General features: G+C 44.9%; 1 protein-coding gene across 3 annotated transcripts in view; it reads left to right on the top strand.

Annotated features, from left to right (window-relative positions):
* The window catches only part of NMT2 (N-myristoyltransferase 2), a 68,709-nt gene that overhangs the window by 31,608 nt on the left and 20,672 nt on the right, over positions 1-16,429 (top strand). For 2 of the 3 annotated variants that reach the window (XM_046012149.1, XM_046012148.1), the window contains exons 2-8: positions 4,972-5,107; positions 8,972-9,116; positions 13,080-13,198; positions 13,301-13,392; positions 13,515-13,631; positions 14,621-14,791; positions 15,998-16,106. In XM_046012149.1, coding sequence (XP_045868105.1) covers positions 4,972-5,107; positions 8,972-9,116; positions 13,080-13,198; positions 13,301-13,392; positions 13,515-13,631; positions 14,621-14,791; positions 15,998-16,106 — 889 coding nt within the window. Of the gene's footprint in view, positions 1-4,971; positions 5,108-5,480; positions 5,524-8,971; positions 9,117-13,079; positions 13,199-13,300; positions 13,393-13,514; positions 13,632-14,620; positions 14,792-15,997; positions 16,107-16,429 lie in introns of all 3 variants that reach the window. The other variant, XM_046012147.1, reaches the window with a different exon arrangement.

Raw genomic sequence — 16,429 nt, 5'->3', positions numbered from 1 at the left:
CATGGGCACTTCACACTGTATACCTTTTATTCTGAACGAGTCAGGAAGCTAAATACTATTTTCCAAAAGTCACAAAGTTAGTAGAGGAAAACATAAAAAGATGTTTATGTGGTTTTGCAGTAGGGAACGTCTTTCTAAGCAAGATTTAAAAGCCCAAAAGCCACAAGAGAAAGTTTCTTAAATATTAGACTCCACCAAAATTTTAATTGGCTGTGTAGGAAAAGATACCATAAAAAATAAACCAGGTATAGTATTTGCAATCTGAGTAACAGACAACAGTCTAGGCCATGTACTACAGACATAAAGTAGTATCTCACAGAGCCATTGCAAGGATTAAATGAAATGAGAGTACCCAAAGTAAAAATACTTAACAACTGTTAGGTTCTATCCATGCTTTTATAAAGGCCACTGACAAGTCAATTTTTTTAAGAGATGGGTAACAGAAAAAGGATATGAATGAGCAATTCGTGGAAAAAATATAAATGGTCATTGAACATATGGAAAGATATATATAGCCTTGCTCCTGATTTAATAAAGAAAAATTAAATCTGCAGTAAGAGATTTTCTACCTATAAGTCTGTCAGAGATGGAGGGCAGCTGGGTGGCTCAGAGGGTAAGCGTCTGCCTTCATCTCAGGTCATGATCTCAGGGTGCTGGGGTCAAGTCCCACATCATCGGGCTCCCTGCTCAGCAGGGAGTTTGCTTCTGCCACTCCTCCCTGCTTGTATGCGTGTTCTGTCTCAAGTAGATACAATCTTAAAAAAAAAGACTGTCCAAGATGAAAAAAATGTTGATATTTCAGTATTGGCAAAGAAGTTGGGAAATTGACATCCTCATTGACTTACTGTTTTTTGTTCCTTTATAGGAAAAGCATATTTTGCCTCTGGCTTCTTTCAGGATTTTTTTTTTTTTTAATCTTTGATATTCTGTAGTTTGAAAAGGATATGCCTTGTGCTCAGGCGTAGTGTTTCTTGGCGTGCATCCTGCTTGGTGTTCTCTGAGCTTCCTGGATCTGTGGTGTGGTGTCTGACATTCATTGGGGGAAATTCTCAGTCGTGATTTCAGATGTTTTTTATGTTCCTCCTTTGCCTTCTGGTATTCCCATCATACATGTGTTATACCTTGTGTAGTTGTCCCATGGCCTTTGGATATTCTTTCTGTTTCATCACTGTTCTCTTAGCTTTTCACTTTTAGAGATTTCTTTGTTGTTGCTGTTGTATTTTGTTTTTTGTTTTTTTTTTTTAAAGATTTTATTTATTTATTTGACAGAGAGAGATCACAAGAGAGGCAGGCAGAGAGAGAGGAAGGGAAGCAGGCTCTCCACTAAGCAGAGAGCCCGATGCGGGACTTGATCCCAGGATCCCGAGATCACGACCTGAGCCGAAGGCAGCGGCCCAACCCACTGAGCCACCCAGGTTTTTGTTCTTTTTTGAGAGAATGTGTGCATGTGTGCTTGCGTGCAAAGGGCAGGATGGGAGAAGCCCCGTGTGAGGTTTGATCCCACAATGCTGAGATCATGACCTGAGCCAGAAGTCAAGAGACAGACGCATAACTGACTGAGCCATCTAGGTGTTCCACTTTTTGGTAGTTTCTGTTAGGGTTTCCATTGCTGTATCTTCAAGCTCAGAGATTCTTTCCTCAGCTGTGTCCAGTCGACTAATAAGCCCATCAAAGGACCTCTGCATTTCTCTTAAAGTGTCTTTTCTTTCTGTCAGTTCTTTCTGGCTCTTTCTTAGGTTTTCCATCTCTCTGTTAACGTTGTCTGCCCTTTCATGCTGTCTGTTTTGTTCCTTTGGAACCTTGGGATATTGATCTGTCGGTTTTGAATTCCTGGTCTGACAGTTGCAGCATCCCTGCCCTGTCCGATTCTGATGCTTGGTCTTTTTTCCAGCTTTGTTTTTGGCCTCTCAGTATGCCTTATAATTTTTTCCGGATAGCCAGACGTGAGGTACCGGGTAAGGGGCTGCTGCTGGCGCTTCAGTGGTGTGGTGGTGAGAGATGAGGGTGTGGGGGTTCTGTAGTCCTGCACTGCGGCCTCTCCCAGCCCTTACTGAGCCTGGGCCTCTGGGCTCTGAACCTGCTCATGTTTCCTCTGTTTCCTCCTCCGCTCTTGTGTGGACTGGGTTTGGGTGTTTCCCCATGTCAGTTAGGCTCTGGTCGACCAGTTTCTTCTAGGGGCAGGCCTTGTTGAGAACAGAGTGCTCTGGCTCATTTCAGAAGCGTCCCTCTTCCCCTCCCACTGCAGGAAGCACGAGGGGACTTTTGTCTGCTGTTTGTTCTGGGAGAACTCACGGAAGTCTGGGAGACCCCTGGGACTGGGTCCCTCTGGTCCATACATAGGCCCCAGCACTGGGCAGTCACACCCCCGGTTTTTCACCTGAGTACAGCTGCTGTGGTGGTTTGCATTTCTGAGGCTTTGCTGGAGGAAGCTGCAACCCTGTATTCCTACCTGTCTGGCCTGTCTTGGGGCAGTCTTAGTCCTGTGTCCTTGCCTTTCCCATGAATGCAAGAGGGTGTTGGGTTTTCAGTCTGTTAAGATGGAGTGGTGATTTCTAAGCTCCTTATGTGTGGAACCAGGTTGGTGGACTGGGTATTGGTACAGTATTTAGTAAAGCAATCTTAATTATCTACTGAAAGTAAAAACGTGCATGACCTAGTATTTCCACCTTCGGACATTACTGGCATGAAGGCATAAAGATGTAAATACCAGATTTTTTTTTTTTTTTACGGCATTTAAAAAAATAGATTTTATTTATTTGAGAGAAAGAGTACAGGCAGGGGGTGGGGTGGGTGAGAGAAACAGACTCCCTCCTGAGCAGGAAGCTGCCCTGGGGCTTGATCCCAGGACCCCAGATGGTCACCTAAGTCAAAGGCAGATGCTTAATCAGCGGAGCCACCCAGGCGCCCCTACAGCAGCATTTTTAAATGTAGGGATGGTTAAATATGATGTGTTTGCACAACGGAATGCTCTCTAGCTGCTAAAAAGAAATGAAGTTGCTCACTATATCCTGACATGGGAAGGAATCTAAGACACATTGTTAAGTGGAAGGAGGGAAAAAGCGAGTTGGCAAATGGTATGTTTAAGATTCAATTTTTTTTTAAATTTTATTTATTTATTTGACAGACAGAGATCACAAGTAGGCAGATAGAGAGGAAGGGAAGCAGGCTCTCCACTGAGCAGAGAGCCTGATGCGGGGCTCGATCCCAGGACGCTGGGATCATGACCTGAGCCGAAGGCAGAGGCTTCTGAGCCACCCAGGTGCCCCAAGATTCAATTTTTATTTAAAACTTATTCACAGTGAAAATGAAGGGGTGCTTAGAGAAGAAGGAGAAATTTGGAAGAATATGTACCAGAAAAACCATGGGTTGCCTCTGAGGGACAGTGTTAGAGGGCTGTTAATAAATACATAGATACCGGTGACATTTGTGTCTTGCGTGATGCATAGATATTTGATAATTAGGCAAGAGAGAAAGTAGGCAACAGCGGATACAGTTTATTGAGGACAGTAGAGTGGAACAGATTGTTTCCATCACTTTTCCCTACATCCAGGCAATAATGCAGTAACAGTCTCTGAATTTCAACTTCCCTTCTGGGAATACTGTGGTAGTGTAGACCCAAGCAACTGGAAATTGCACCTCTCCTGGGGTCTCTTCCGTTCTTTTAGGGGGTGATAGCCATAAGATGACAAAAGAGTTCCAGACAAATGTTTTCCCAGTGAACATTTTTTTCGCTTAGAGTTTTTTTATTGTTAATTCTTTTTGTTAAATGATTTACCAAGGAATATTTCCCCTTCTGCAAAGAAGCGGTTTCTTTGGTTCTGTTGTGTTAAGCTTTGTGATTTGTTGTGCCCAAGAGAAGTTTGTAATGGAATTTTTTTTTACAACACGTATCTCTCCCTTAAAAGGCTACCTAAAAAGTTGGTTAGCAGAGCCGTGGTTCAGCAGGAAAGCTACTTGACTTTCATCATAAAATACGGTTTCTAGCTACCGTTTTCCTGCTCGAATGCTATCTGAGAACTGCAGTGTGACTGCGTGTCAACTAATAATTCTTCTGAGTTCTTTGTCCTGTTAACTTCTCATCTTCTGAATTTCATTTCCCGCTTTCCATCCCATTTTGAGTTTCTGGATCTAACCCCATCATGTGCATGTGGGTGACAGGCTTCTCACAAGACACTGGCAGAATTTTCATTTAGCGCTGTTCTAATACATTCTGATTTGGTCTGCCCGGGGCAAAGGTTCAGTCCCACAGGACTACTCACACCACATACCACCCCCCACTTCAGAGGCCAGTCGCCAGCAAGCCCAAGCTATCCCCTGTCCTCGTGACCCACCAGCTGTATATCGGAGGGGCCCAAGGTCCCTTGCTCAGATTTGATTGATTTGCTGGAACAGCTCACGGAAGTAATAGGAACATTTTCTTTACTAGATGACTGGTTTATCATAAAAGGATATGACTAGGGAATGGCCAAGTGGAAGAGGTGCATAGGGCCAGGTGTGGGAAAAGGGCACCGAGCTTCCATGCCCCACTTTCCCTGACTTTGTACAAGGGAAATGCCGTTTTCCAGGGTTTTTGTAGAGAATTCATCGCCTAGGCACGACTGATTAAATCACTGGCCATCCTGTTGCCGTCCTCTCCTTCCTGGCAGTTGGGGGCTGGGAATGGAAGTTCCAACCCTCTGATCACAGGGCTGGCACCACTGACCACCAACCCCCACCCTTCGGCACTTTCCACAAGTTACCTTATTAACATAACACATTGTTAAGCTCTTTTCACTTAGGAAATATGTACGAGAGCTATGTATGGTCGCCTGAATGATCAGATACATATGTTCCTTATAAATTGCAATATGAGGCTTCCTAACCTAGTTTTCTTTTTTTTTCCTCCCGGGTATAATTTGGGTTCTTCTCAATGATTAATTTTCTATAATGATTTTTTTGTTCTTGTTTTATCCTCTGTGATTTTCCTAACAGAAGTCCTGGAGGAGATTTGGGTGCCAAAAAGAAAAAGAAGAAACAGAAGAGAAAGAAGGAGAAACCGAACTCCGGAGGCACCAAGTCAGACTCGGCCTCTGATTCCCAGGAGATTAAAATCCAACAGCCTTCCAAAGTGAGACCCCAGTTTTATTTTAGCCTCTGTGGTTCCTCCTGCATGAGCAAGCCGGAGGCGTACCTGGGGTTTTGCCGTGACCTTGTGCTGGGTGGCGCTGGTCCCGGAGGGCTTTACAGCCTTCCTGCTGCTGATGTTGGTACCTAAATAAGAGGTACAGACTGTGTTTTTGTGTGTATGGGGATACAACCTGCATTTTTCCTTTTTCTCAGAGCAAATTAGTACATAGACTATAGCGATAGAAGTCAGTCTCAGCGTGAGCTTCTTAGGTGTGTGTTGTTGTTTTGAAGTTAAGCTTAATATTTCGTGACTTTCAGTTCAGAAGATATTCACATTTTAATTTTTCTGGGTATCTGTCTAATTACCTGAATAGCACCCCACGATCTGGCAGCAGATTCCCACGGGAGCAGCCACAGGTAAGTCTTATGACCTTGAATCTGACCAGTAGGCTTGAGTGGCCATGCTTACATCCCGTTGCCGAGGGTGGGACGAAGCTCCTGACCGTTCCTGCCGGAGAAACGCCCACCTGAGACCCAGCCAGCAGTTGTCGCTGAGCGCAGGGTGGGTTGCTGGCGGGTCTCGCGAGGCTCTGGTGGAGCCGATAGCAGGCGCCTCCACCTTGGGACCGACCCTGGTCACCCTGGCTGGGCATACGGGCCTTGTGGGTGCACAGGGGTGGTGTTAGAAGTGTGGTGAAGCACATGGATGATCCTGATGTTTGCAGCGCCACGTCCATTGTCCTGGGGATCGTGGTGTGGCTGAGGGGCTCGGGAGCGCACTGGGAAACACGGGCTCGGTCCCAGCCCTGTAGCTCACGAGCTGTGTGGGCGCCACCCTCGTGAGCCAGTTTCCGCATCTGCCGGGTGGGAGTCATGCCTTCTGGCTCCAGCTCACGGGACTGTGAGGAGGTTACAGTTAGGCCCTTTCTGTTAAATGATCTTAAAGCATTGTCGGTGTGGCAGCTGTTACCTAATATGCAACTTGTGCGGGGTTGGAATCTTTCTTTCTTGCACACAGTTGACACTGTATCGTGCCAAGTGGGTCTTGCAGGCAGTTTTTGTTGTTAACTGTTTTACACGTAAGGACCAGGAGTCACTGAGAGGATACTTACTTTGCCCAGTTTTCCCTGACTGCCTTGTGCGGGGAGAAGAAAATGGGGTGTTGTCCCCTCGCTTTTCAGCTCGTCTCTCAGGTAATAAATACTCTTATCCACTGGCCCTCCTTCCCAAGGTCACTCGTATAAGGTATGCCATCAACTCGCAGGACATTTTTCCCATTTCTCAATGTCGCTTTCTCGGATAAATGCGGTGTGGCACATACGCGGTTCTGACCCTCCGTATTGCTTCTACCATCGCCATCGGCTTGCACCCCTCACTGCACCCCAGCCACTTTGAGCCCTTCCCTTACTTCTGGTCGCTTATAAGAAGCTAGAGCTAGCCAAGGCAGGAGGAGCGGCTAGCATTGTCTGGTGGAGACGTTATCTTCTTCTACAATTGAGAATAAATCAGGATTGTGTTACTGTGGGCCCTTCTCCATTGCATTTTTTGAAACCGGAGCTTCTTTCCCTTACACAAAACGCTAGCTCTAAATAACACTATAAAGTACTTTGGATTGTGTGTAGAAAATATTCCATTCTGCACCCAAGAACCAGAATAAGATGATAGGCTCCTTAGTGGTGGAGGACTTGGACATTTTTCCAAGATACTAAATTTTAGAAAGGAAAGGGTATAGAGTACAGTTGGAATATAGTATTCCGTGGAGAAAAAGAGATGCGCCTGCCTTAGAGATGGTAGTGGGAAGCTAATGTGGTGGAAAGTGAATGGATAGGTTTAAGAATGTGTCATAGCCGAATTTTCCTTGCTGCTTTGTCACCACGGATTTGAAAATTGTGCTTACTTGTATCTGCTTTAAGAAAGCACTGAAAATAGTGAGCATTCAGATATAAATATGTCATGAATGGTCGTTTTATGGAAAGGCTTCTAGTCAACCCGACGAGGCTAATTAGGGCTGAAACCACTCTGAGGTCTGTCTTCACAGAGTTGGGATATTATTGGCTCCTTTGGAACAAAGATGCTGATTCATGTTCGCTGCAAACTAGCTAGAGTTTGGTATATTTGTGATCAAGAATTTAACTCCAGAATTAGGAAAGAAAAATCCCCATGACAAATTTAGTGTAGGCTTTGTGGGTTCAAATTTGCCTTTTTAAAGATAAATGGGTACATGTTCAAGCATTCTTAGTTGAAATATGCTGTGCTCAGAGTTCCCGTTTAAGCTGTAGGTCTTCTAATAGATTGCCTCATTTAGGGGTTCAGATGGATGTAAATTTCATTTTGCTGGAAATCGGTTACTGTATGTTGGAGGTTCAGAAGAGACCCAAGCAAGAATCCCAAGCAAACCCAATGATAAAGCAAACACAGGGAGGTGTATTTTAAGTAAACTCTGATTTGTAGTGTGTGGTGTAGGTAAAGCTTCCCAAGTTACAGGATTGGCTCCAGACCACAGATGGCAGATTCAAGGTTGACCAGAAGTCCAGAGCTACTATTAATAAACCAACAAGGATTCGTGGTAGCTTTCTTTGGTGCCCCAGGTGTGTTGGCACACAGGAATAGCAAAGGGCTCTGAAATTCTTGTTAACCACTTCTGAATGACAGTGAAGGGCATTCTTTGTGTGACATCAAAATTCTAAAACTAATAATTTGACACACTGAAAAAAGTTGATTTTCCCGTTCAGCCCGAAGTGGAAAGTGTAGGCTCACTTTCCATGTGGGATTACATTATCTCAGGGACTTTTCCAAAAAAAGAGCTGGGGAATCTTCAGAGATAAGAGAAATAATTGGCTTCGAGGAAGGAACTTGAGATTTGAAAGGTATTGTCAGTTTTCCAGACTGAGAATATGTTTTCCTTAAAAAAGTTTAGTTTCTAACACTTGGCGTGGGGAAAAGAGGCTGTGGTTGGCCAAAGATCTAAACTCACAGAAGAAACTGTTCTTGTCCGGAGGTTTGTCTCTGGGAGGAGCATGGGAGCTGCGAGAAGGCAGGGTGTGGTCCTGGTGGAAGGCACACTTAGAGATTTCCATTCTTGATTAACTTCTTCCCAGCTCAACACTTTACCTTTCTTCTCTTCTCTCTTCCCTTCCATTTCTTTTTCCCTTCCACCTTTCCTTTCCTCTTCCCTTCCCTTCCCTCTTTCCTTCCCTTCCTTCTTCTTCTCTATTCCCTTCTCCCTTCCCTTCCCTTCCATTTCCTACTCTTCCTTTCTCTTCCCTTCTCCCTTCCCTTCCTTATCCTTCCTTTCCTCTCCTTACCTACCCTCCCTCCTCCCTTCCCTTTTCATTTCTTTTTTTTCCTTCCTTCCTCTTTTATTTATTTTTTTTTAATGAACTAAAATTTCCCTTGCCTGCCTTGTTTCCATTCTAGCAGTGATTTCCTTTGGCCCCACTTTGCTGCTGAGGGCCTCAACCCCAGCTGTGAACCCGAGGGCGTGCCTGTTGGGCTGCTATGGTCATAAGGCTTGTGTGCATGTCCCTCCTTTCTGCTGCTCCACCCAGATGAGTGCGAGTGAGGACCCTCTGCAGATGGGGGGAACCCTGAAGCGGGGTGGGGGGGTGGTTGGCTTTACTTCAGATTTCCCAAAACTACCAAGGCCCCATGAAAACTACTGTGCTATTGTTACCCTTAACGTAATGTGTTTGCTTCTATTTTAATACGTTAGCCTCCTTGAGCCCGATCCCCAACCAGACTTAGAGGAAGGGGGTTGGCCTTTGGTGTTGTGGTCTCCAGGGCAGATGGCATGTGTGTTTGGCCCAGGTTTGGAAGCGGGTGGCGGCTTCCTCATTTTTGTGTCTGTGTGTCTTTGCTGTTCTAGAATCCCACCATCCCGATGCAGAAGTTGCAGGATATCCAGAGAGCCATGGAGCTGTTGTCCGCGTGCCAGGGCCCTGCCAGGAGCATCGATGAAGCTGCCAAACACAGATACCAGTTTTGGGACACACAGCCGGTGCCCAAACTAAGTAAGCTTTTCTGCCTTTCTTCTCCCCCCACCCCCCAAAACAGCTGGGCTAACAAACAAACAAAAAACCCACAAAAGAAACTTGACTTCCATATTGACTTCCATAATTTGTGTTTTACCACAGATTAGCAATATACACAAAAGTCCTGTTTTTCTTCTTAAAATAGAAATACTGGGGGGTGCCTGGGTGGCTCAGTGGGTTAAGCCTCTGCCTTCGGCTCAGGTCATGATCTCAGAGTTCTGGGATCGAGTCCTGCATGGGGCTCTCTGCTCGGCAGGGAGCCTGCTTCCTCCTCCTCTCTCTCTCTCTCTCCCTGCCTACTTGTGATCTCTCTCTGTCGAATAAATAAAATCTTTAAAAAAAAAAAAAAGAAATACTGGGTAGCGACGCTGGCTTTCCATAGACAGAGTTTTAGAGTCTAATTCCTCTTCCCGTAAAAAAAAATCAACTTCTCCCACTTGAAACCTTAGTCTATTAAAGATACGCATAAAAGACAGAGTCTCAGTACCTTTTTTGGTCCTGAGCTTCATGGAATTGTTTTTCCTATACCTAAATTTTTAGAAGTCTCACATCTCACTTATTCTTTTTTTTTTTTTAAAGATTTTATTTATTTGACAGATAGAGATCACAAGTAGGGAGAGAGGCAGGCAGGGAGAGAGAGAGGAGGAAGCAGGCTCCCCGCCAAGCAGAGAGCCCGATGCGGGGCTCGATCCCAGGACCCTGGGATCATGACCTGAGCCAAAGGCAGAGGCTTTAACCCACTGAGCCACCCAGGCGCCCCTCACATCTCACTTATTCTTAAAAGACATAGGATATTGGCCTTGAAATGGAAAATGTGCTTGAGTGTTTGCAGATACAAGCTTACACATCACTTTCACACAGCGTCTTTCCCTGATTAAACCTTTTCCCTACCTGGAGGATGCCCTCGCTCCGTCCCCGCCTGGCCGCCATTTTTATCCTACTTTCCCGTCACGGTTTCCCCGGCGTGTTCCCCAGTGCCTGGCGCTGAACAACAGACACTCAACACTGATCTGCTGTTACTCAGCCGTAAAAAAGAAGGCGATCTTGCCATTCATTGGTGACCCTGAAGGCATTAGGTGAAGTGAATTAGGTCAGAGAGAGAAAGACAAATACTGTATGATTTCACTTATATGTAGAATCTAAAAAAACAAAACAAAACAAAACAAACAAAAAAAAAAACAACAAAAAACCCAAATTCTGAATTCCTAGAAACAGAGAACAGTCCAGTGATTGGGAAAGTGGGGGTGGGGGAGGGTGTGAAATGGGTGAAGGGGGTCAAAGGACACAAACTTCCAGTTATAAAGCAAGTAAGTCCTGAGGACATAATACAAGCATGGTGGTCACACTTACTAGTACCACACTGCATATCTGAAAAGTTGCTAAGACAGTAGATCTTAAAAGTCCTTATTACAAGAAACAGATTCTGTAAGTTGGTGTGGTGAGGGATGGTAACTAGACCTATGTGGCGGGGGGGTCATCTCACAATGTCTATAAACATGTTCGACACCTAAAACTAATGAAGTGCTCTATGTCACTGATACCTCAAAGAAGAAATAAATAAACAGAACCAGAAAAAAAGAAAAGAAAGAAACAGTTATCTGGTAAACAAATGACCCTCAGGTACAGGTTTTGGCCTCATGTTTTTACAGGTGGAAGCCACAGGGGCTCTACCAGCTCCAAGGGGTCTTGCTTCTCCTTCTTTCTAGCCCCTGGCTTTGTCGGTCACTACTGCTGCACCAGCTCACCCCCGTATAATACCTTGGGCTTTGTCAAGTCAGCCCGAGTGGCCAGATTCTCAGCTGCTCCCAGAGAGTCCCTTCAGGATGTCTGCCTAGAGCTTGGCTCCCCACCAGACACTGGGACAGTCTCAGGCCATCTTGCCCCCCACCCCACCCACCGCTAACCTTGCTGCTGCCTTAACTCAGGTGCAAATGGGCATCCAAGGAACTGGGGGGAAACCTGCAGGGATTTAGGGGACAGGCCAAAATGTGGTGCACCCCGGCTATCTTCCCAAAGATGTGTGCTGATGTTAAGAGGCAGCCTGCCTCTCCCCGGGGCCAGGAACTGAAAGCCAGCAGCAGCTTGCCAAGGAGCATTCGGCTAAACCCAATATATCCAGATCAATAGGCCCATATCCCTTTCGCTAATATTCACTCAATTCAGTGGCATTTAAAATCCTATAAATTCTTTCTAGAGAGCCTTCTTCCAGGACCAAACACATGTATTTCTAGAGCCTGAAGGAAAAGACAAGGGAGGAGAATCGCTCTCCTTGATCTTTCACACTCCCGGGCCGGTGCTTTTTCCAGATGCGTGGAGCAGACATGGCTGGGAGAGGAGCGGGAACTTCAAAAAGGTTGAAAATCATTATTTGAGGGACAGACAAGGATTGTCCCTGGATTTTTATGCGATAAAACAGATTATTTGTACATAACTGGACTATTAAGAGATCTGGATGACAATCCTTTCTCTTACACGGATTCTGGAACCTGAACACTCAAGAAAGAAGAACAGAGAAATAATTATAATCTATTTTCAAAGGAGAACAATAGAAAACAGCAGATTTAACTTTTAATGCTGTCATAAATATTTTCAGTGCATTTATATCACCTTTTCTATTGTGAAAAGGGGAGGAGCTAAATGATGTTTATAGAAACTTAGGAGGTGCAAGTCTGAGTAGAACATGAGGGCCCAGGCTCCGTGCTGAGGCAAGAGGCCAGCTGCCAAGATCGCCACACGCCTGCGGTGCCCCCAGAGTGCCCATGAGGGCCCCGTGGCCCTTACTGCACTGTGGTGCTCTTGCCTGCAAGGAATTCACACCGGCCCTCAGGGAGCAGGATCCTAGCATCAAGCAGCACAAAATTTTCCGTTTCGATTTCTGTGTGTCTAGGAATTCCGAATTTTTTTCTTTTTTTCTTTTTTTTTTTTTTAGATTCTACATATAAGTGAAATCATATAGTATTTGTCTTTCTCTCTCTGACCTAATTCACTTCACCTAATGCCTTCAGGGTCACCAATGGATGGCAAGATCGCCTTCTTTTTTATGGCTGAGTAATAGTTAGCAGATCAGTGTTGAGTGTCTGTTGTTCAGCGCCAGGCACTGGGGAATACGCCGGGGAAACCATGATGGGAAAGTAGGATAAAAATGGCGGCCAGGTGGGGACGGAGCGAGGGCATCCTCCAGGTAGGGAAAAGGTTTAATCAGGGAAAGACGCTGTGTGAAAGTGATGTGTAAGCTTATATCTGCAAACACTCAAGCACAGAGAGCTGGGGAAGGGCTGTGAGAGCAGAGGGAAACCCCAGAGGCCATGAGCTGGAGCTGGCCTTGGAGGGATCAGCATGGATGAAGCTGGAGAGCAAGGCCAGGTGGGCAGCCAGGTGGGATCAGCCACAGACAAGGGCCTTGGTTCTATGCTAGTCACACTGGGAAGCTGTGGGGGAGGAAAAGGGCACCTTTATGGAGGTCACTGGAGATGTGGATGACTTCAGCTGCACTGTCAGCAGTCCCCAAATTAGTTGTAGGTGTTGCTGGGAAGGGTCAGTGGTCACTGTAGCCCTCCCCCCAACCCACCCCAGGGTTTTGAAATGCAGAGTAGGGAGAAGCGTTTCCAGGCTGTCATTGGACCTAAGCTGTCCGCTGCGGCAGATCTGTCATCTGGGGATTGAGGCTGAGAAGTCATAGTCATGTCGTAATACACACCTTGTCATTGCATGAGAAACCATTGCTCCTTTTGTTTAATTGGTGAGATAGCCTTCCCCACTACCTAGCTACCCTGTCTCACTCAGGAAGTAGCTGAAATAACAGCATATTTTCGTTGATGAAATGAAACCCAAGTCCCCTAGAAATGATTTCATTTTTCTGGGATGGACCATTTGACCATCAGAATACTTCGTCATTGAATATTCTCTTTTTGTCTGTCTCTTTTCTCCTCTATGCCTCCCCAGATGAAGTCATAACCTCTCACGGAGCGATTGAAGCAGACAAAGACAACGTGCGTCAGGAGCCCTACTCCCTGCCGCAGGGTTTTATGTGGGACACCCTGGACTTGGGTAACGCAGACGTGGTGAGTGACGCTCGAGTGAGCGCAACAGCTGCACTCGCACACATTGCTTCGGGGGGCGGGGGTTGCGAACACCATAGACAGGACACTCGCTTGCTCTTGTAGCTCAAGGAGCTGTACACACTGTTAAATGAGAATTACGTGGAAGATGAGGAAAGCGTGTTCCGGTTTGACTACTCGCCCGAGTTCCTGCTGTGGTGAGTCAGGCCGGCCGCCAGGGGGCGCCGGGGTGCGGGCAGTCAGGGCGGCGTGCCTCGGTCTCTCCCTGGGTTCCTGGACACTAACCGGCACCAGTTTTCCTCGTCTGCTTTGACTTCAGGGCCCTGCGTCCCCCGGGCTGGCTCCTGCAGTGGCACTGTGGGGTCCGAGTGTCTTCAAACAAAAAACTAGTAGGGTTCATAAGTGCCATTCCAGCAAACATTCGGATTTATGACAGGTACCTATTAAAGCTTGTCCGTGTCGGTTTCTTTTCCAGGAATTGCCGTTACAATAGACTTTTATATTTTTTTAAGATTTTATTCATTTATTTGACAGAGAGAGAGAGATCACAAGTAGGCAGAGAGACAGGCAGGGGTGGGAGGGCTGCCGGAAAGCAGGCTCCCTGCTGAGCAGAGAGCCCGATGCAGGGCTCGATCCCAGGACCCTGAGATCATGACCTGAGCCAAAGGCAGAGGCTAAACCCACTTGAGCCACCCAGGCGCCCCAGGAGAGAGATTTTATAAGAAATCTTTTTATCCATAGGATAACTAATGTTGCATTTTTGCTGGGTTTCTGGCCCAGAAAGTCAGAGATCTAATGCATAGTAGGGCTGTTTACCTTTCAGTGTATTGGGTTAGTTTCTTTGCTGCTAAACATTCTATGTCAAGGAGTCTCTGCCACATGGAATGCCTGCATATCTAGAACCAGAGCAGGGAATGGGCTTTGAAACTCTGCAAGGTTTGCTGGAGCTCAGAAAAACACCAGCTCTCCTCTGATCAGGACACCTCTCCGGATCCTAGGAATTGCGTTATCCTCTAAAGCAACATCTTACCAGATTGTGCAGCTGGGTGACCCAGTTAGTGTCCTAATTGTGTACATTACAGGAAAAAACAAACAAACAAACAAACAAACAGATGTAGATACTTTGAGGCACATCTTACCTATTTTCCAAAGTAAAAACTTAGAAACAAAAAGTCTTAAATTTATTTAGGACAAGGGGGTTTGGATCTCCATGGCCTAGAGTTATAATCATTTTAGCAGGGGATCTGGGGACTAGTGTATTCATCTGAACTTATGAAATGCCTATATGATGGGCTATTTTTCTTAAATATTGTGTTGAGGGGGGATCTTTCAGTTTCTTATTTAAATGTCATGGGTGTTGTCTTATTTTTAAAAATGTTTTCGTCGTATGTCCCCTCTAGTTTTTGACATCTTTTTCTTTCTTAGTGTGAAGAAGATGGTAGAAATCAACTTTCTTTGTGTTCATAAGAAATTGAGATCAAAACGGGTAGCCCCAGTGTTAATTCGAGAAATAACCAGAAGAGTGAACCTGGAAGGGATTTTTCAGGCCGTCTATACAGCTGGAGTGGTTCTTCCTAAGCCGGTGGCCACTTGCAGGTAACAGCACCTTGAGCCTTGCCCCCCTGCTGTGTTGCTACCAGTTTTTATTCTCACGTGTAATTTGCAGATTTGGGCTTACCTGGTATTATGTAGTTGGTAGGGTAGCACAGGGGAAACCAGACCCAAGAAACACTGTGACAAGTGTTCTTTCCAGTTTGCCATGTAACTTCGTGATTAAAAAAAAGGAAGGGGGATCTCTACTTTTTAACATTTTCTGGCTAATGATGCTGATTCTATATTTCTTTGTACCTTCAGTTGGAAAGACCAGCGCTGCCTCTCCCTTGGGGAAACCCGGGGCATTGTGATCTTGAAACATCCAGCCTGCTAGCATTTTCTTTCCTTCCAAGCACTCAGGTTTATACCAAGCTGTGCCCTGGCTGTCAGGAAACTGTTCCAAATGCTTGATCAACACCAGTTGAGAAGCCCAAACAAACTTGTTTGCTGAGAATAAGAAAAGGCTTAAACTCTGTTTTTATGACTTCATCTGTTCTTATCAAACTTTCAAAGGTTAATCCAGGGAGAAAATGGTTTATCAGATTAGTCCCTGGACTAACCTGTTCCTAAAGCCTTGAGGCTTTATCTCTTGACTATTTTTGACTCAAATAAGATGAAACTTTTACTAAACATAGTACGAAAGGTAAAACTGTAACGACTATCTCCCATTAAATTATTCATAAATAACCTGAACATATAAGACTTCTCACAGGTGTGTTTTAATACAAATCATCTAGTACCTAAACTGGAATCGCTAAGGAAATTCAAGGTAGTTTCTCAAAATGTTGTTTGCCTTGGTGTGGATTATATAAAAGTGACAGCTACTAATTTAGGGAGGATGTTTTAATGTTTTTAAACTTTTTGGTCTGCTTTTTGTAGAATCGGCACTGGTCATTAAATACTTGTAGACTGGGCATTTTTTTTTTTTAACTTTATTTTGCAATTTTATGATTGCTCTTTACTGAAAGAGATGAAAGGTCACAGACTACAAAGGAACATAACTAGGAAAGCAAGGACGTATTTTAGATTTAAAAAAACAGCTGATAAAATAATTATACAAGAGGAGGGCCGGCATCCAGCGTGTGCCAGGGACATCATGAGTGTTTGAGTGTTTGTTAAATGCTTCTGCAACAGCTGAGCTGAGACAGAGAGTAAGCAACTGGTAGGGTTAGAAACCAATCAGATTTCGAAACCCTTACTGTATTCCAGATACTGGCATCGATCGCTAAACCCCAGAAAACTGGTAGAAGTGAAGTTTTCTCACTTGAGTAGAAATATGACTTTACAGAGAACAATGAAGCTCTACAGACTTCCAGATGTAAGTAAGAATGTTCTGCAGTTTTTGGAAGCTGTGACCTTAACTGAAGCCTTTAATGTAGAAAAGAGTTATTTGCAAGAGTCTTAAAAAACTAGCTCATGTGTTTGAGAATGTGAATGTGTAGCTTTTTGGAACTCTGGGCTAGGAAAAAGAGGTGTGCTGAAAACACCAGTTTTTGTTTTGTCTTGTTTTTTTGTTGTTTTTTAAGTCTTCAGTTTATGGTTGGATGGGATTGAACTCAAGACATGTAAGTTTTGAAATTTTGAGTATATAACATTTATTACATAAGAAGTAAGAAAACTTGAGGCTTCTGATGCTATTTT

Source organism: Meles meles, chromosome 7, assembly GCF_922984935.1.
Source record: "Meles meles chromosome 7, mMelMel3.1 paternal haplotype, whole genome shotgun sequence".
In the NCBI taxonomy this organism is placed as follows: domain Eukaryota; kingdom Metazoa; phylum Chordata; class Mammalia; order Carnivora; family Mustelidae; genus Meles; species Meles meles.
Note: the sequence above shows the minus strand (reverse complement) of the source record. Positions and strands in the feature narration are given on the sequence as shown.